Below are 13,435 nucleotides of genomic sequence, written 5' to 3'. Positions count from 1 at the left end.
CCCAGCGAAGAGATTCTCATTTTCCTTAGACCGCAAGATACACGTGAAAACAGTCTTTAGCGGTCAAAGCAAATTCGTTGCTTGTGGACTCTATATCTCGTCGTTCTTTCAGTATTCCAGCCGAGCGACTTCCAATGTCGCATGGAACGATACTACTGCTCATATTTCATGCTAATTTGAAGCTCCCCATGGTCTCTTGACGCCTCCTCCATACTTCATCCAACTGTTCATTGGCGAGTCTCAAACGCAGCGAGCACCATCTACAAGTACTTCAATGCCGCTTATGATCGAACTCGCGGGCTCAGCGAGGAACAAAGCCACGTTAGCAACATCAGAAGGCTCAACAAGACGACCAATTGGTATAGGGTCGCACTTGGCCCTAATGATCTCGGCCGGAACTGGGCCATCAGCGATACCAGCAAACTTGTTCAGCAGGGGTGTATTCCCTGAGGTCGGGCAGATCGTATTGAAGCGCAATTGATCGCGCGCAAATTCCAGAGCCATTGATTTAGTTGCAGATGAGACGCCAGCCTTGGTGGCGTTGTACCATGTTTGAGTTGCACCAGGACGAAGGGCATTCTCGCTGGATATAACGACCGTGGACCCGGGGCTGTTCTTCTTCATTTCGGGAATGAGTATCTTCGAGGCTAGAAATATGCTCTTTACATTGATGTCGAAAAGGCGGCTGAACTCGCTCTCCGTGACTTCGAGGCCTGACTTGTTGGGATAAGACCAACCAGCGTTATGGACTATGATGGAAGGAGGCCGTCCAAAACAAGCGACAGTTGTATCAAGCTAATAGTTTATCGATGTCCTGTCAGTCTCGCTTATATTTGGTGGAAGGATAGTGTCGCATTACTTACAGCATTCTGCCAAGTCGATGCTTCGGCAACATTGCCTTGAATCTGGTGTGCCTGATCTTCGCCGTAGCCTGAGACGGGGCCAGGCTGCGCTTGCAAATCTACACCCACCACCTTTGCACCTTCTCTCACGAACGTCTCCAAGATCCCTCGCCCGAACCCTTGCGAATGTCCTGAGATCAGAGCGACCTGTCCTTCGAGTCGGCCTGGCATAGTGTCGTCTGGCTTCCGGTTTCGTGAGTCGACGAATTAATATAATTGTAGATCAAAGGGTCTCTTGATTTTAGGAGCAAGACAAAATACAAATGCAAGAAATTTGGCAACTTTAGTATTGTGTATGAAACTGAGAAGGGGCCCAAATGTCGTCGGTGTCCAGTTCCGAATGTTATCTCGCAGCCTTCTCGGGCCGATGAACAGGAGGGGTAGGACGCAATGTCACCATATCTCCCACTTACAACCTCACCTTCGGCTGCACATCTTCCATGTAATGAAATGGCTCCATCTAGTGCTCAGCCTTCGGGTCTACATCGTGCCCCAATGTATGTGCTCGATTCAAATGATCCTAAAGCGTTACTTACATGTCGTGCGTCTGCAGAGCCTGTGTCAAGCGTCGGGCCGCTAAAGTACGATGCATACAGTCTCGGGATACCGAGCGCTGTGACCGGTGCATTGATCAAGGCATCGAGTGTGCTTTTCAAACTCCTACGCGCACCAAGCATCGCTCTCGGCCCGCTCGATCGACTTTCTCCTCTGCCGCTGGGGTGCGACGACAGCATCAGCATCAGGGCCGCCAGACTGCCCATGACAACCGACTCGAAGGGTTTGCGTCAGCACCTATCAGCGACGAGGTTCGCGCACGAATCGTCGCTGCCTTGACGGCGCTCAAGGGCCAGAGAGGCTCTCCTTTCAACTTCGTGACCTCGGGCGATACACCGTCGCTAACTGGCGATGAGCGCCAGCAAGGCCAGCCACAAACTGTCAGCGCTACCACTCAAGTCGGAGAGGCGTCCCTAAAGCTGTCTTCTATCCTAAGGCCTCTGGAGACCTCGATTCCCCGACAAGATCCGTCTTCTGATCAAGCTGTCTGTATGCCTAGCTACGTCTCGTCAATGACTCTAGGCCATACAATCTTAGACCCCATTGCCGGAGGGATTCTCACTCTGGCTATCTCGAAAGCTTTATACGCATTCTTCCTCCTCGACATGAATGCCAAATGGGAGTATATCCTGGATCCGTCAACAGACAGCCATGACAGTGTACGTAAACGGAGTTCACTGCTCTTCACCACAATCTTGTTCTGCGCCAGCAAGTTTGCTCAGGTCCGCCATAATCATGTAGTAAACACTCCCGACGTCTTCCTCCAGAGTCGCCTCTGTAGCTTGAGCCGGAATCTCGCTATTCGTGCCATGGCGGAAGGAAGTCGTGCAATTGAAACGATGCAAGCGTTCTACCTGCTTGCATGTTGGAAAGAGCCAGAAGACGACATTTCCTACCTTCATTGCGGCTACGCCTTCCGTGTTCTTCAAGACCTCGACCTCCAGGGGAAAGGCACTGACGAAAGCTATCTCGCCCGTCGCCGACGTACCTGGCTTGGTCTCTACCGTCAAGACAAACAACAGAATCTCTTCTTCGTGCGCCGTGCTTCCCTGACAAGCGGCGATGAGGACGGCGTGAGCTTTGTCGGTGACTGGCACTCGTGGAGTAGGATGCCTCATGCCATTCCATTGGACTTCATGTCCTGTTGCAATGCAGAACTGCGTCGTCTACAGGCTCGGTTGTTAGTCCTTGTCCGCAAGGCTTCACCACAAATGCTCTCTTGCTTGGGCGATCTGCTCGAGAGTGAACTAGCACGATGGAAACTCGAGTGTATCGCCTTCCTCGAACAGAGTCCTGGTGAACTGCCATCTCCATCAAGCCGTGATGGCAACGTGGAGCTGGAGCCAGGCCTGATGGATCCAGGTACGAAACACTTCGACCTGCTCCGCAGCTTGTGGGAGAGTAGCGTGCGATTGAACATTGCCTCTGCCATACTCCGACAAGCATTGGGTGCGGCCGTTGCAAAATCCTCAACTGGATCGCACAGTGGCTTGACAAAAGAAACGACCTCGGCATCGACTCTGGCTACCAGTTTGAGCCTTGATACAACCTCGATGTCTGAACTCTTGTCCACCGACTTCATCGGACTAAGAGGCAGCATTGAAGGGGCTCTCGGCACTTTAAGGCAGCTATTATGCTTTCCCACTGACGACCTTCGCAGAGCCCCTGACTCCGTGGTCTTGCTCGGACCCCATGCTGCGTTGTTCCTGTGCCTTTTGTTATGTCTTCCGTGCAAAGGCCTCTTGGGACAATCTTTCCAGCAAACAGCCATAAAGCTTGTTTTCGATATTGCACGCCACTTTGAGCAGGCCGTGCAATCTCCCCAAGATACTATGGCTCTCCACTTGGCCTATCTTGAATCTCTCACTTCGATCTTGACTCCTGCCTCGTCTGGAGCTGTCAGCCTCAGAGCGAGGCAGAACATCATTGAAGAAGAAACGACGGGGCCGCTTACTGCGTCCGGTGGTGCTGGTCCAGTCAATGAAGAACCCATGCCGATGCCAGACCAATTCGCCGCGGAATCTGCGGCTCGGGTCTTAGCAAGTGGGTTCGGCTCCATCGACGACGGCGTTGGTGTTGGCATGGAAGGTAACAATCATGGCATGGGTGACGACTTCTCCGACTTTGGCCAACAGCTGAACATACAAAGTCTGGCTAATCTGCTGGACCCAGGGTACTTCACCGGTTTTAATACCACGGGAACAGACACTGCATTGGACACCTGGCTCTAGGTCGTGCGTGACTGTTGAGATCAACTGAAACTTCAGAATGAGATGCTGCTTTGACTTGCGAGTATGAGAATACTGTACACGACCCCTCGTTTCACTTGAGACTCGCAACCTCTTTCACGAGCTTTCACAGCCTCAAGTATTTGAGTTGTCTGCGCACGAGAATACTCCACCAATGGACCCGTCATCGTACGATTGCTTGATCGAGAGAACGGTCGCATATGTGCCAGCCACCATGATGAAAACTCCTGTAGCGATCATGAAAACGGCCAGCAGCCAGAGCAAAAGCCACGGCCCGTCTTGTCTGGCCTTTTGAAGACTTTGCAAGGCCCAGTGCCTTTCGGTCAGCATATCTATATTGGGCAATGGGTTTGGCTCCTGTCCATTAACCACTTTGGAAGGTCGCTTGGCGATGAAGAACAAGATCATGAATCCAGGCACGACGTTGGTGAAGATCGGGTTGACCAGAGCACCAACCAAGCTCAAGAAGTCGCCGGAGAAAGGCACCAGATTGACGATGATGAAACCGAACACAACGGTCACCGGCATTGCTCCAATCCAAACAGCCCAGTGCGTCACTGTGTTAGACTGCAAATGGCGTGTCCCTCGCAAGATCCGCACAAGGCAGTACTTCCCGGCAATATGGCTGTAGATGATGGCTGTGACCAAGAGGCCGGGGAGCGCGATCCCATATGAGACCTTCTTGATCAATGGTCCTGCTGATCCTAGAGCAGGGCTGGCAAGATATTGGCCAACTTTTGCGTACACGATGCTACCAACGGCAATGTTGGTCAAGACAATAAAGCTCTGCCCTATGACGAGAGCACGGGTAAATTTCTGAGGCTCTCTCATCTCCGCAGCCACTGAGAAGAAGACTCTGAAGCACCGACTGCAAACAGCTGGTTAGAGACTGCTATCATTGCCTGGGTGAATGTCGTGTCCTCTGGAAACGCCCACACGTCCATGTCGAGAGGTGCCGGAGCCGGTAAAGCTGCTGCAGGTCGATTTTGTGCCAGGCATGCGATTGTTGTCACACACAGGGCGACAAAGATGCAAGTCACGCCAGCCCAGCTGATCCAAGCGACTCGTTCCAGGGTGCGAAAGCCGGTACCCAGGATGAAGCAAGCCACAGAAATGACCGCAACGAAGACAACCGAGCAGGTTCCGTGCTCTGATAGAGCGTTGAGAGCCACTGAAGTGGTGAGCAAACCCGCTCCTGTAGTTAGGGCGAGATAAAGGTAGTACACGCAGCCAACAACCTCCCTCGTAATCGGGCCAAATAGGAGGTCTGAAGCGTCCGCGATGCTATGGAGTCGTGGGTAGTATTGTCTGGCGTTGCCACAGACAAATCCAGCACCCGTGGTGATGAGGGCCAGGATCACGAAGCTGAGGATGCCCGGAAAGAACCCCAGAACGTGAACTATCGATAGATGTCAGCCGATCGCTTCTGACATAATCTCTTTGCTCTCAATATGCTTACATGTGCTGGGAATACTCAGCGCTCCTAGACCAATCTGAAACTTTGCGACCAGCACCGTTGCTGCTGGCCAGGAGACACCACGGAAGTTGACATCTCCTCGACGAGGAGCGGTGAAAACATCTTGTTGGTGAAACTGGCGAGATATCGTTACGGATTCGCCGCCATGGACAGAGGCTCGTTCGACATTGTCGTGTGAAGCATCCTGCTTTTCGAAGGGAGTTTTCATTGTGCCAAGCTAAAAAGGGGTTGTTGAAAAATGGTTCGAAAGTGACTCGAAGATGCATCGTCTCAGGGGGCTATCATATGACTTTTCAACTGCCCGTAGCCTTGGCTGGCTACTTATCTTGATCCTGTATGCTCCTCGCGGCTTTCCTTTCATTCTTCAGAATGAAAGTGTATGGAGATAGCGATTCTGGTAGCCGCAACTTGGGGGCCTGTCTCGGCCCGTTGAGGATGATACCATAGGTTCGCTCTCGGCCCTGTTTGACTGCACAGGCTTCCGAGCGTCTGCTATGCGTGCACTTGCTCCGATCGGATGTGGCAGCATTCTGCAGGGCGGGCTGATATCACAATCCAGCATCAATCTCAGGTGCAAGGTCTTTCCGTGACCTCTGACTCGTATTCAACATTCAGCTGCTCTCGTAACGCTGTGCGTGTTGAAAATACTGAAACACAGCATTCTATTGCTTTCCATCATCACGTCACTGACGGCTATGCCACTTCTTTCGAGATGCCCCCCCAACAGTTGCGCGACAAAGTCTTGTCTTCACCTCTACGCCTTGTCTACGGCGTGCTACAGCCCGAGCAAGATGGACATCGAGCACAAGCGAGACAAAGTCCTGGACGCACGCCAGAACTGGATCCTGGCAAGCACGAGTCTCAGGCAGAGAGCTGCTGCATTCGCAGTCGGTGGTGGACTTGTGACGGCAGCAGTGCTCATTACTCGGCAGAATGACTCCCCTACAGAAGATCAGGACCCGAGAGACTTGGCGAGGGTGTCGAACGTGCCAATGAGTAAACTCGTCTCTGGCTGGATGTGAGTTGACTACATCTTACGAGGCCCCCTGAAGCTACTTCAATACTAAATTTTGTATGTGTAGTGCGTTCGCCTTCTGTTCCTCACCAACATGGGTCGACATTAGCGAGCCAATGTATGGAGTTGTCTCAAAAATCCCGCTGGTCTCGTATATCGCTCATGTCTTCATTCGATATACATTTGTCAATCAGTTTCTGGGCGGCGAAGACGTTGACCAATGCATTCCCAGAATGAGAGATCTGCGAGAGCACGAAGTGGGCACTTTGCTCGGATACAACATTGAAGCCAAGCTGGACGGCTCGAGCAAAGATCCTGAGCTGGTCTTGGAGCAGACACGCTGCGTCTTGGAGTCTATTGACGCTCAAGGCAAAATGGCTCGCCAATGCCAGACTGACAGCACGGGATCTGTCTCAAGCGATATTGGTACGCGTTGTTGGGGAAGAATCAAGCTTACCGGCCTTCTCACGCATCCAATTGCACTTCAACACGCTTCAGATGCCATCTTGCAGGGCAGAAGAGAGAAAGGCCTGGACAGAGACGTGCCATATCCCGGTCTACCACACGATGGCGACTGGGACGCCGCTATCAACGGGCAAGGCGTCACTGAATCGGATCGTGAGCAACTCCTAACTCTCCGTGCCACCATGGAAGCCATCTCCAGCAAAGCCCGAGACAATAAAGTGCGAATCGTCATTGATGCAGAGCAATCTTGGTACCAACCAGCCATCGACGCACTGACAGACGAGCTGATGCAGACCTACAACTCGACCACGAATGGTCCAGCTACGATCATCACCTCTTTCCAAGCATATCTCCGTCGCCATCCTCAGCTCATTGAACAACAGATCCGGCGAGCAGACGAGAAAGGCTACCGCTTGCTCTTTAAACAGGTCAGAGGCGCATACATTGCGACCGAGAGAAGTCGAAGCGAGAAGGTTGGTTTAGAGAACCCGGTTTGGCCCTCGAAAGCCGAGACTGATGCGAGCTTCAATGGTGGTATGGAAACGGCACTCTCAGCTGTGGCGGAGCAGATTGAGGCAACTGGATCATCAAACATCAGTGCTGTGTTCGCTACACACAATTCACAAAGCATTGGCGAGGGTATCGATGCACTCAAACAAAAGGGGTTGATTCAAGGAACAGACCTTGACGGACGATTGAAACTTTCCAAGGAAGCCGCTGGAAGTGTCGCCTTTGCTCAGCTCTACGGTAAGTGTTCATGTGCGTTATCATCGAGGCATTGTGCATTCTAAATTTTCTGTCCCAGGAATGAAAGACGATCTGACCAACAAGATCACTGGAACAATAACTAGTGACGACGGCATGCCGCTCGTTGTGAAGGTGAGTCGTTGCAAGAATCATTTCACAGCGCACGGCTAGAGATGACTGACGTAGCTTGGTGCGAATACAGTCTATGAGCTATGGTACGCTCGATGAATGCCTTCCGTTCTTGGCGAGGAGGGCTACGGAGAACAAGTCGGTGCTGGAGGGCAGAGGCGGCGCTTACGCTGAGAGGGTCCGCCTGGGTCGTGAGATACGACGACGTTTGGCTTTTTGGTCATAGCACAACTACATGCACCAGACATAGGACAGTTATAGAGCAGTGTTTCCTTCGCAACAGTATCCAATTCCCTACAGGTAGCAAATGTTTCCCGCACGCATCACGAACACTTCTTGCCAACTTGCCAGATAAGTCGTTCCCGACAATGCTTCTCTGTCGATCCAATTTGATTCCTATAAGAAGCCTAGCTGGAAAACCAACGTAAGCGTGGGCGGCACAAGTAGCATGTGATGTGACGCTCACTGCAGCCTTATCATCTCGGGCCGATAGCCACGTCCCTTTTCTCGGTCCGACGTGCCCCGTCGGCCTCCAAGTCCGATATCATTATCCCACTTGGTTGTAGGGCAAAGCAACGACAAGGACGATCTAAAATCAAATAGCAAGTTGCGTCTTTGTCATGTTTCCAGCCATCTTTTGAGGAATTGGAATACCTCCTCGTTTTCGCCAGTCCAGTGTGAGCGTATAGTCTTCTCAAAAGACCGCCAAGATGAGGATCCCCGAACCAGAGAATTTTGAAGGGGTAAGTAGCTGCCACAGCAGTCTTGATGACACTCGACGTCGGTGACTAACCACATTGCGCAGCACTCTTACGCCCCCGTCTCGCAAGAACGAGAGCTCCTGAAATCCACTCTCTCCGAACTCGAAAGCAGCTCCATTCAAATCCCCTCCATAATCAACGGCAAAAGATTCTTCCAAGGTCCCCAATCCTCCCAAACCAACCCCTGGAACCACGCCGGTCCTCCAGTAGCCACCTACCACGAAGTCGACCAAGAAACAATCGCGTCCAAAGCCATCCCTGGCGCTCTCGCCGCTCGCCAGAAATGGGCCAACACGCCCTTCCACCACCGCGCAGCGATCTACAAGCGCGCCGCGAAACTCGTCGAAACCAAGTATAGATGGCAACTCATGGCCGCGACGATGCTCGGCCAAGGCAAAACCTGCGGACAAGCCGAAGGCGACTGCGTCGCCGAAGTGATCGACACGCTGAACTTCCACGTCTACTTCTGCGATCAGATGTACCAACAGCAACCGCAAAAGCAATCTGATGCAGCGTATAACAAGCTCGACTATCGACCTCTGGAGGGCTTCGTGCTCGCAATCTCACCGTTCAATTTCACGGCTCTGGGCGCGCATATTGCGTTTACCCCGGCGCTGCTTGGGAATGTTGTGTTGTGGAAGCCTTCGCCGATGGCTGCGTTGGCGAATTATATCCTTTACCTGGTTATGGAAGAGGCTGAACTGCCGCCGGGGATGGTTCAGTTCCTGCCGGTATCGGATCCGGCTACTGTCGTGGAGCCTGCGCTGGCGAGTCGAGATTTCTCTGGGTTGCACTACACGGGGTCTTCTGCTGTGCTTCGAAGTCTGTGGGCTCGAATTGGGACGAACTCGCATGTTTACAAAACGTTTCCACGTATAGTCGGCGAGAGTGGTGGGAAGAACTTCCATCTCGTGCATAACTCGTGTGCTGAAGATGTTGACTGGATTGCTTCGGCGGCCGTTCGCTCAGCGTTCGAATTCCAGGGGCAAAAGTGCAGCGCCATGTCTTTGCTCTTCGTGCCACAATCGATGTGGACTCGTGGATATTTGAAAAAAGCGATCCTCAGAGAACCAGCGAAATTCACACATGGCGACAATGTCAAGCAGCTACACCACCCGCTCGGACCGATCGTGTCGAAAGCCGCGCTTGAAAGATTCCGCTCGGCCGTCGCCAGCGCTCAGCAGGAAGGCCACGCTCTCCTCTTCGGCGGCAAGATCGACGATGCGAAAGGCTTCTTCGTCCAACCCGCCATCTTCGAAATCAAACACAGCCAGGAAAACCTGCAATCGGACTTGATAACAAAAGAGCTCTTCGGGCCCCTCTTCTCCATACAGACATACGACGACTCGTTCCCAGAAGGATTCGAAAACGTCTGCAAGCAAATCGATACCCTCTCAGAATACGGCCTCGCAGGATCCATTTTCGCCAGAGACAGAGAGGCAGTGCAGACTGCGGACTTGCTTCTGAGAGATTCCGTCGGCATGTTCTGCATCAACGACAAATGCACCGGAGCCGTCATTGGGGCGCATACGTTCGGCGGAGCGAGATCGAGCGGGACGAACGATAAAGCCAACTCCGCGAATGTGCTGCTCAGGTTTTCGAGCATTCGGTGTGTCAAGGATTCGTTCGTGTCGGGGAGTAGCACTTTGAGTGATTGCCATCTGCCGTAGTACTTTTGGCAAATGGATCGTACGGAAACAATAATGGTCTCGTTTGATTTTAAGAATCTCCAGTTGTAAACAAGCCGTAGTGTGCCCCCAAATGATTGTGTTCGCCGGGGCCTGGTGCTCGTACAAGCTACAGTCCCTGTATCAATGACTATTCGATTGCCATGGCGGCTGACAGTGGAATCTGTAGCTGCAAATTCATCTTGCCAACCGGTCCGAGTCGTCCGGGTAGATCTTTGCAATGGCGTACCTCATTAATTTCTCGGCCCACGACTCTCGGGCCGGTGAGCTGCCCGTTCAAGGCTGTCCCGATTGCATCCAATCTCTATCTCTCGGGAACCAAGGACGTCACTGTCGTACCTATCACCTGAGAACCCAGCGGTCGCATCAATCAATCTTCATCTTCCGGGCTGTCCTCGCTCTTCGAAAGATCCCGTTTCGTCTTCTTCATCACAAGCAAGTTTGCCTGCAACTTGCATCGCTCCTCAACATGACGAACTCAACAGGTGTCAAAGTAGCCGTAATCGGCTGCGGTAACCCGCCAAATGTCACCATAACTCGAAGTAACACCCCACGACTAACACAAACCATCAGGCACCCTCGGCACCGCCGTCGCCAAAGGAATCCTCTCCCCCCTCGACAACTCCTTTGGCCTCGAGACACTCAGCGCCACAGTCGGCACTCACGCCTCTCAGGAACGGCTCCAAGATGAACTCAACAGCAATACCTCTACCCCAAAAGTCGAAATCCTCCCCTCCCAACAAAACGTCCAGGCCATCCAAACCGCCGACGTCGTGATCCTCGCCATCAAACCCATAAAACGAGAAGCCGTCTTCTCCGCCCCAGGACTCCGCGAATCGATGCGCGGCAAACTAATCATAAGCATCATGGCAGGCATCACAACTGCGGAAATCAAACGTCTAGCAGGGTCACAAGACGACGGAAGCAGTCCATTGCAAGTCGTCCGCGTGATGCCCAATATGGCCGCTACGATCCGCGAAGCTGTGTCGCTTTGTACGGCCGATTTTTCCACGCTCACGGAGCGGAATCTGCATATCGCGACGTGGATTTTCGAGCAGGTCGGCCGGGTGCAGTTCGTCGCGGAGAGCACATTCGATATTTCCGCCGTGCTGGTAGGATGTGCGGGTTCTTTGCTCTTGCTGGCCATCGACGGGCTTCTCGACGCTGCCGTGGCGGAGGGGATCAAACGACCTGAAGCCCAGGAGTTCGTTGTGGATAGTGCGATTGGGATGTTGAAGTTGGTGCCGGCGGGCAATCACCCGAGCGCGTTGAGGGAGAGGATTGCGTCGCCGGGGGGTTGTTCGATACGGGCGTTCTTCGAGCTCGAGAAGAGGGGGGTGAGGTCGGCGTTTACGGATGCTATTATGGTTGCGGCGGAGAGGTCGAGGGGGATGTCGAAGTCATAGGGTTGACCATCTCTGTCCTCATAGCTAGAAATGAGGGAGTTCTCTTGGAATCGTGCTTATCATCACCAGGAGTGATGTCCATCTCTGCCTTATGATTCACTCGTCCGCTTTCTCCATAGTCGTCACATTCTTGTTGAAAGCCCCAATCAACGCCACCGCCTATGTTTCTATGCCCGTTTCCCATCCACTTGAGCATCCTCACCTAACAACCCACTCCCTCCCCTCCCTCCTCAACCTAACCGTCCGCCCCGCCCTCCCCTCATTCGGCACCCCGCTCTCCACCACCACAACCCCATTAACCAAAACCCACCCAACGCCCCTCGCCGCCCGCTGAGGATCCGCATACGTAGCCTCATCCCTCACCTCGTCCTTATCAAAAACACACAAATCCGCCCGGAAACCCTCCCGCACCAGCCCCCGATCCTCCGCGCGGATGATCGAAGCCGGTCGAGACGTCAGGTGCGCGACGGCTTCTTCCAGACCTCCGGCGAAGATCGTCTCCGGCGGGACGGTGTCGAAAGAGGATGTGCATGTTGCGTGGTAGATGTTCCTGCTCGTGCCGCGGGGCAAGTCGCGGGCGTAGTGGCCCAGGTAGCGCGGGAACGTGCCCCAGCCTCGCGGGTGCGGTTTCGTGCTGGTGAGGATGCCGTCGGAGCCGCCGGTGTGGCGCGGATGACGCATGATCTGGCGGACGTTGCCTTCGTGGCCGGAGTGGGAGAGGATGGTGCTGTCGAAGGAGTCGTCTTTCAGGATCTGGATGTAGGTGTCGAAGGGGTCTTGGTTCTGTTCCGTGGCGATTTGGGCGATGGTTTTGCCGACGTAGTGCGAGATGAGGGCTTTGTTGCGCACGCCGCCGATTTCGAGGATGTCCCAGTGGAGCGTGCAGCCGTGGCAGCCGTCTGTGCCGTCGACGAGCGCTTCGTGTTTGATCTTTGCTATGAGGTCTGGGTTGTTGAGCACGGCGACTGGATCTGCCGCGCTCGCTGCCCAGGATGGCAAGGTACTCGCCAACGTCGTCGAGCCGGGAAGGTAGGGATACGTGTCGAGACTAATGTTCACGCCCTCCTGAATGGCCTCATCAATCATCGCAATCAACTCTCCCGCTCGCCCCGCATTCTCCTCATAGTTCATCGTCGCGTGCGTCAAATGCAACTTCACCCCCGTCTTCCTCGCCAGATCAACCATCTCCCGATACGCCTGCAAAGCCCCCTTGCCATAACTCCTCGTATGCGGACAATAATACCCTCCATACTCCCTCACAACCTCACACAACTGGCCCAACTCCTCATCCGTGGCAAACATCCCGGGCACGTACGTCAACCCGCTCGACATCCCCACCGCACCATCCTCCATGGCCTTGGCAAGCAAAACTTTCATCTTCCCAATCTCGTCCTCCGTCGCGGGACTCGAATCCCACCCTTTGACCAGAATCCTCAAATTCCCCTGCGGGACCAGAAACGCCACGTTCGTCGCCGTCTTCTCCCGATCCAGCACGTCTAGATACTCCTTCACGCTCCGCCACCTCTCAAAGAATCCTTCGTCATCGGGATTGCCATTCCACCCGGCGATCTGCTGCCGGATCCTCGCCATCGCTGCGTCGTCGACGGGGGCGTAGGAGATCCCATCCTGGCCTATGACTTCCGTCGTGACGCCTTGCGTGATTTTCGCCAAGTGCGCCGGGGTGTGGAGGAGGGAAAGGTCGGAGTGGGCGTGCATGTCGATGAAGCCTGGGGTGAGTGTCCATTTTCCGGAGTCGCAGTCGATGATCTTGGTGTTGCTCTTGCGGAAGTCTTCGATTTCTTGGGGCGAGTAGGTGTCTTGGCCTTTGCGGATGGAGTGGATGAGTCCATCGTGAACGAGCACGCTGGCTATGTAACGAGGAGTGGTGCCTGAGCCGTCGATTACGGTGGCGTTGAGGAAGAGAGTGTCGGGAGTCGTTGCGGTGGACATAGTGGAGAATGGACGAATGGAAGGTGAAATGGGAGGAGTGAGGAAGTTTGACACTTACGAGGGAGTTCTCAATGACTACAGGATCCTCTAG

General features: G+C 53.7%; 6 protein-coding genes across 6 annotated transcripts; 3 read left to right on the top strand and 3 right to left on the bottom strand.

Annotated features, from left to right (window-relative positions):
- Positions 1 to 240: 240 nt before the first annotated feature.
- Positions 241 to 1,073, bottom strand: M409DRAFT_37218 (uncharacterized protein; the record flags this gene model as incomplete). Its single annotated transcript, XM_033810693.1, has 2 exons — positions 241 to 795; positions 864 to 1,073. The coding sequence occupies 2 exons, from the start codon at positions 1,071 to 1,073 to the stop codon at positions 241 to 243; spliced, it is 765 nt and encodes a 254-aa protein (XP_033664354.1).
- Positions 1,074 to 1,352: 279 nt separating this feature from the next.
- On the top strand, positions 1,353 to 3,688 carry M409DRAFT_68410 (uncharacterized protein; the record flags this gene model as incomplete). The annotated part of the gene is made up of 2 exons (XM_033817830.1): positions 1,353 to 1,399; positions 1,456 to 3,688. The coding sequence occupies 2 exons, from the start codon at positions 1,353 to 1,355 to the stop codon at positions 3,686 to 3,688; spliced, it is 2,280 nt and encodes a 759-aa protein (XP_033664353.1).
- A 132-nt stretch (positions 3,689 to 3,820) lies between these two features.
- M409DRAFT_68409 (uncharacterized protein) lies at positions 3,821 to 5,391 on the bottom strand (the record flags this gene model as incomplete). The annotated part of the gene is made up of 4 exons (XM_033817829.1): positions 3,821 to 4,022; positions 4,062 to 4,537; positions 4,576 to 5,105; positions 5,166 to 5,391. 4 exons carry the CDS (start codon positions 5,389 to 5,391, stop codon positions 3,821 to 3,823), a joined length of 1,434 nt encoding a protein of 477 aa, XP_033664352.1.
- A 583-nt stretch (positions 5,392 to 5,974) lies between these two features.
- M409DRAFT_57367 (uncharacterized protein) lies at positions 5,975 to 7,581 on the top strand (the record flags this gene model as incomplete). The annotated part of the gene is made up of 3 exons (XM_033813612.1): positions 5,975 to 6,201; positions 6,266 to 7,410; positions 7,469 to 7,581. The coding sequence occupies 3 exons, from the start codon at positions 5,975 to 5,977 to the stop codon at positions 7,579 to 7,581; spliced, it is 1,485 nt and encodes a 494-aa protein (XP_033664351.1).
- A 668-nt stretch (positions 7,582 to 8,249) lies between these two features.
- On the top strand, positions 8,250 to 11,394 carry M409DRAFT_68407 (uncharacterized protein; the record flags this gene model as incomplete). The annotated part of the gene is made up of 3 exons (XM_033817828.1): positions 8,250 to 8,282; positions 8,345 to 9,924; positions 10,635 to 11,394. The coding sequence occupies 3 exons, from the start codon at positions 8,250 to 8,252 to the stop codon at positions 11,392 to 11,394; spliced, it is 2,373 nt and encodes a 790-aa protein (XP_033664350.1).
- Positions 11,395 to 11,592: 198 nt separating this feature from the next.
- Positions 11,593 to 13,344, bottom strand: M409DRAFT_68406 (uncharacterized protein; the record flags this gene model as incomplete). Its single annotated transcript, XM_033817827.1, has 1 exon — positions 11,593 to 13,344. One exon carries the CDS (start codon positions 13,342 to 13,344, stop codon positions 11,593 to 11,595), a length of 1,752 nt encoding a protein of 583 aa, XP_033664349.1.
- Between the last annotated feature and the right edge of the window lie 91 nt (positions 13,345 to 13,435).

The sequence above is a fragment of the Zasmidium cellare genome, assembly GCF_010093935.1.
Source record: "Zasmidium cellare ATCC 36951 unplaced genomic scaffold M409scaffold_30, whole genome shotgun sequence".
Lineage (NCBI taxonomy): Eukaryota > Fungi > Ascomycota > Dothideomycetes > Mycosphaerellales > Mycosphaerellaceae > Zasmidium > Zasmidium cellare.
Note: the sequence above shows the minus strand (reverse complement) of the source record. Positions and strands in the feature narration are given on the sequence as shown.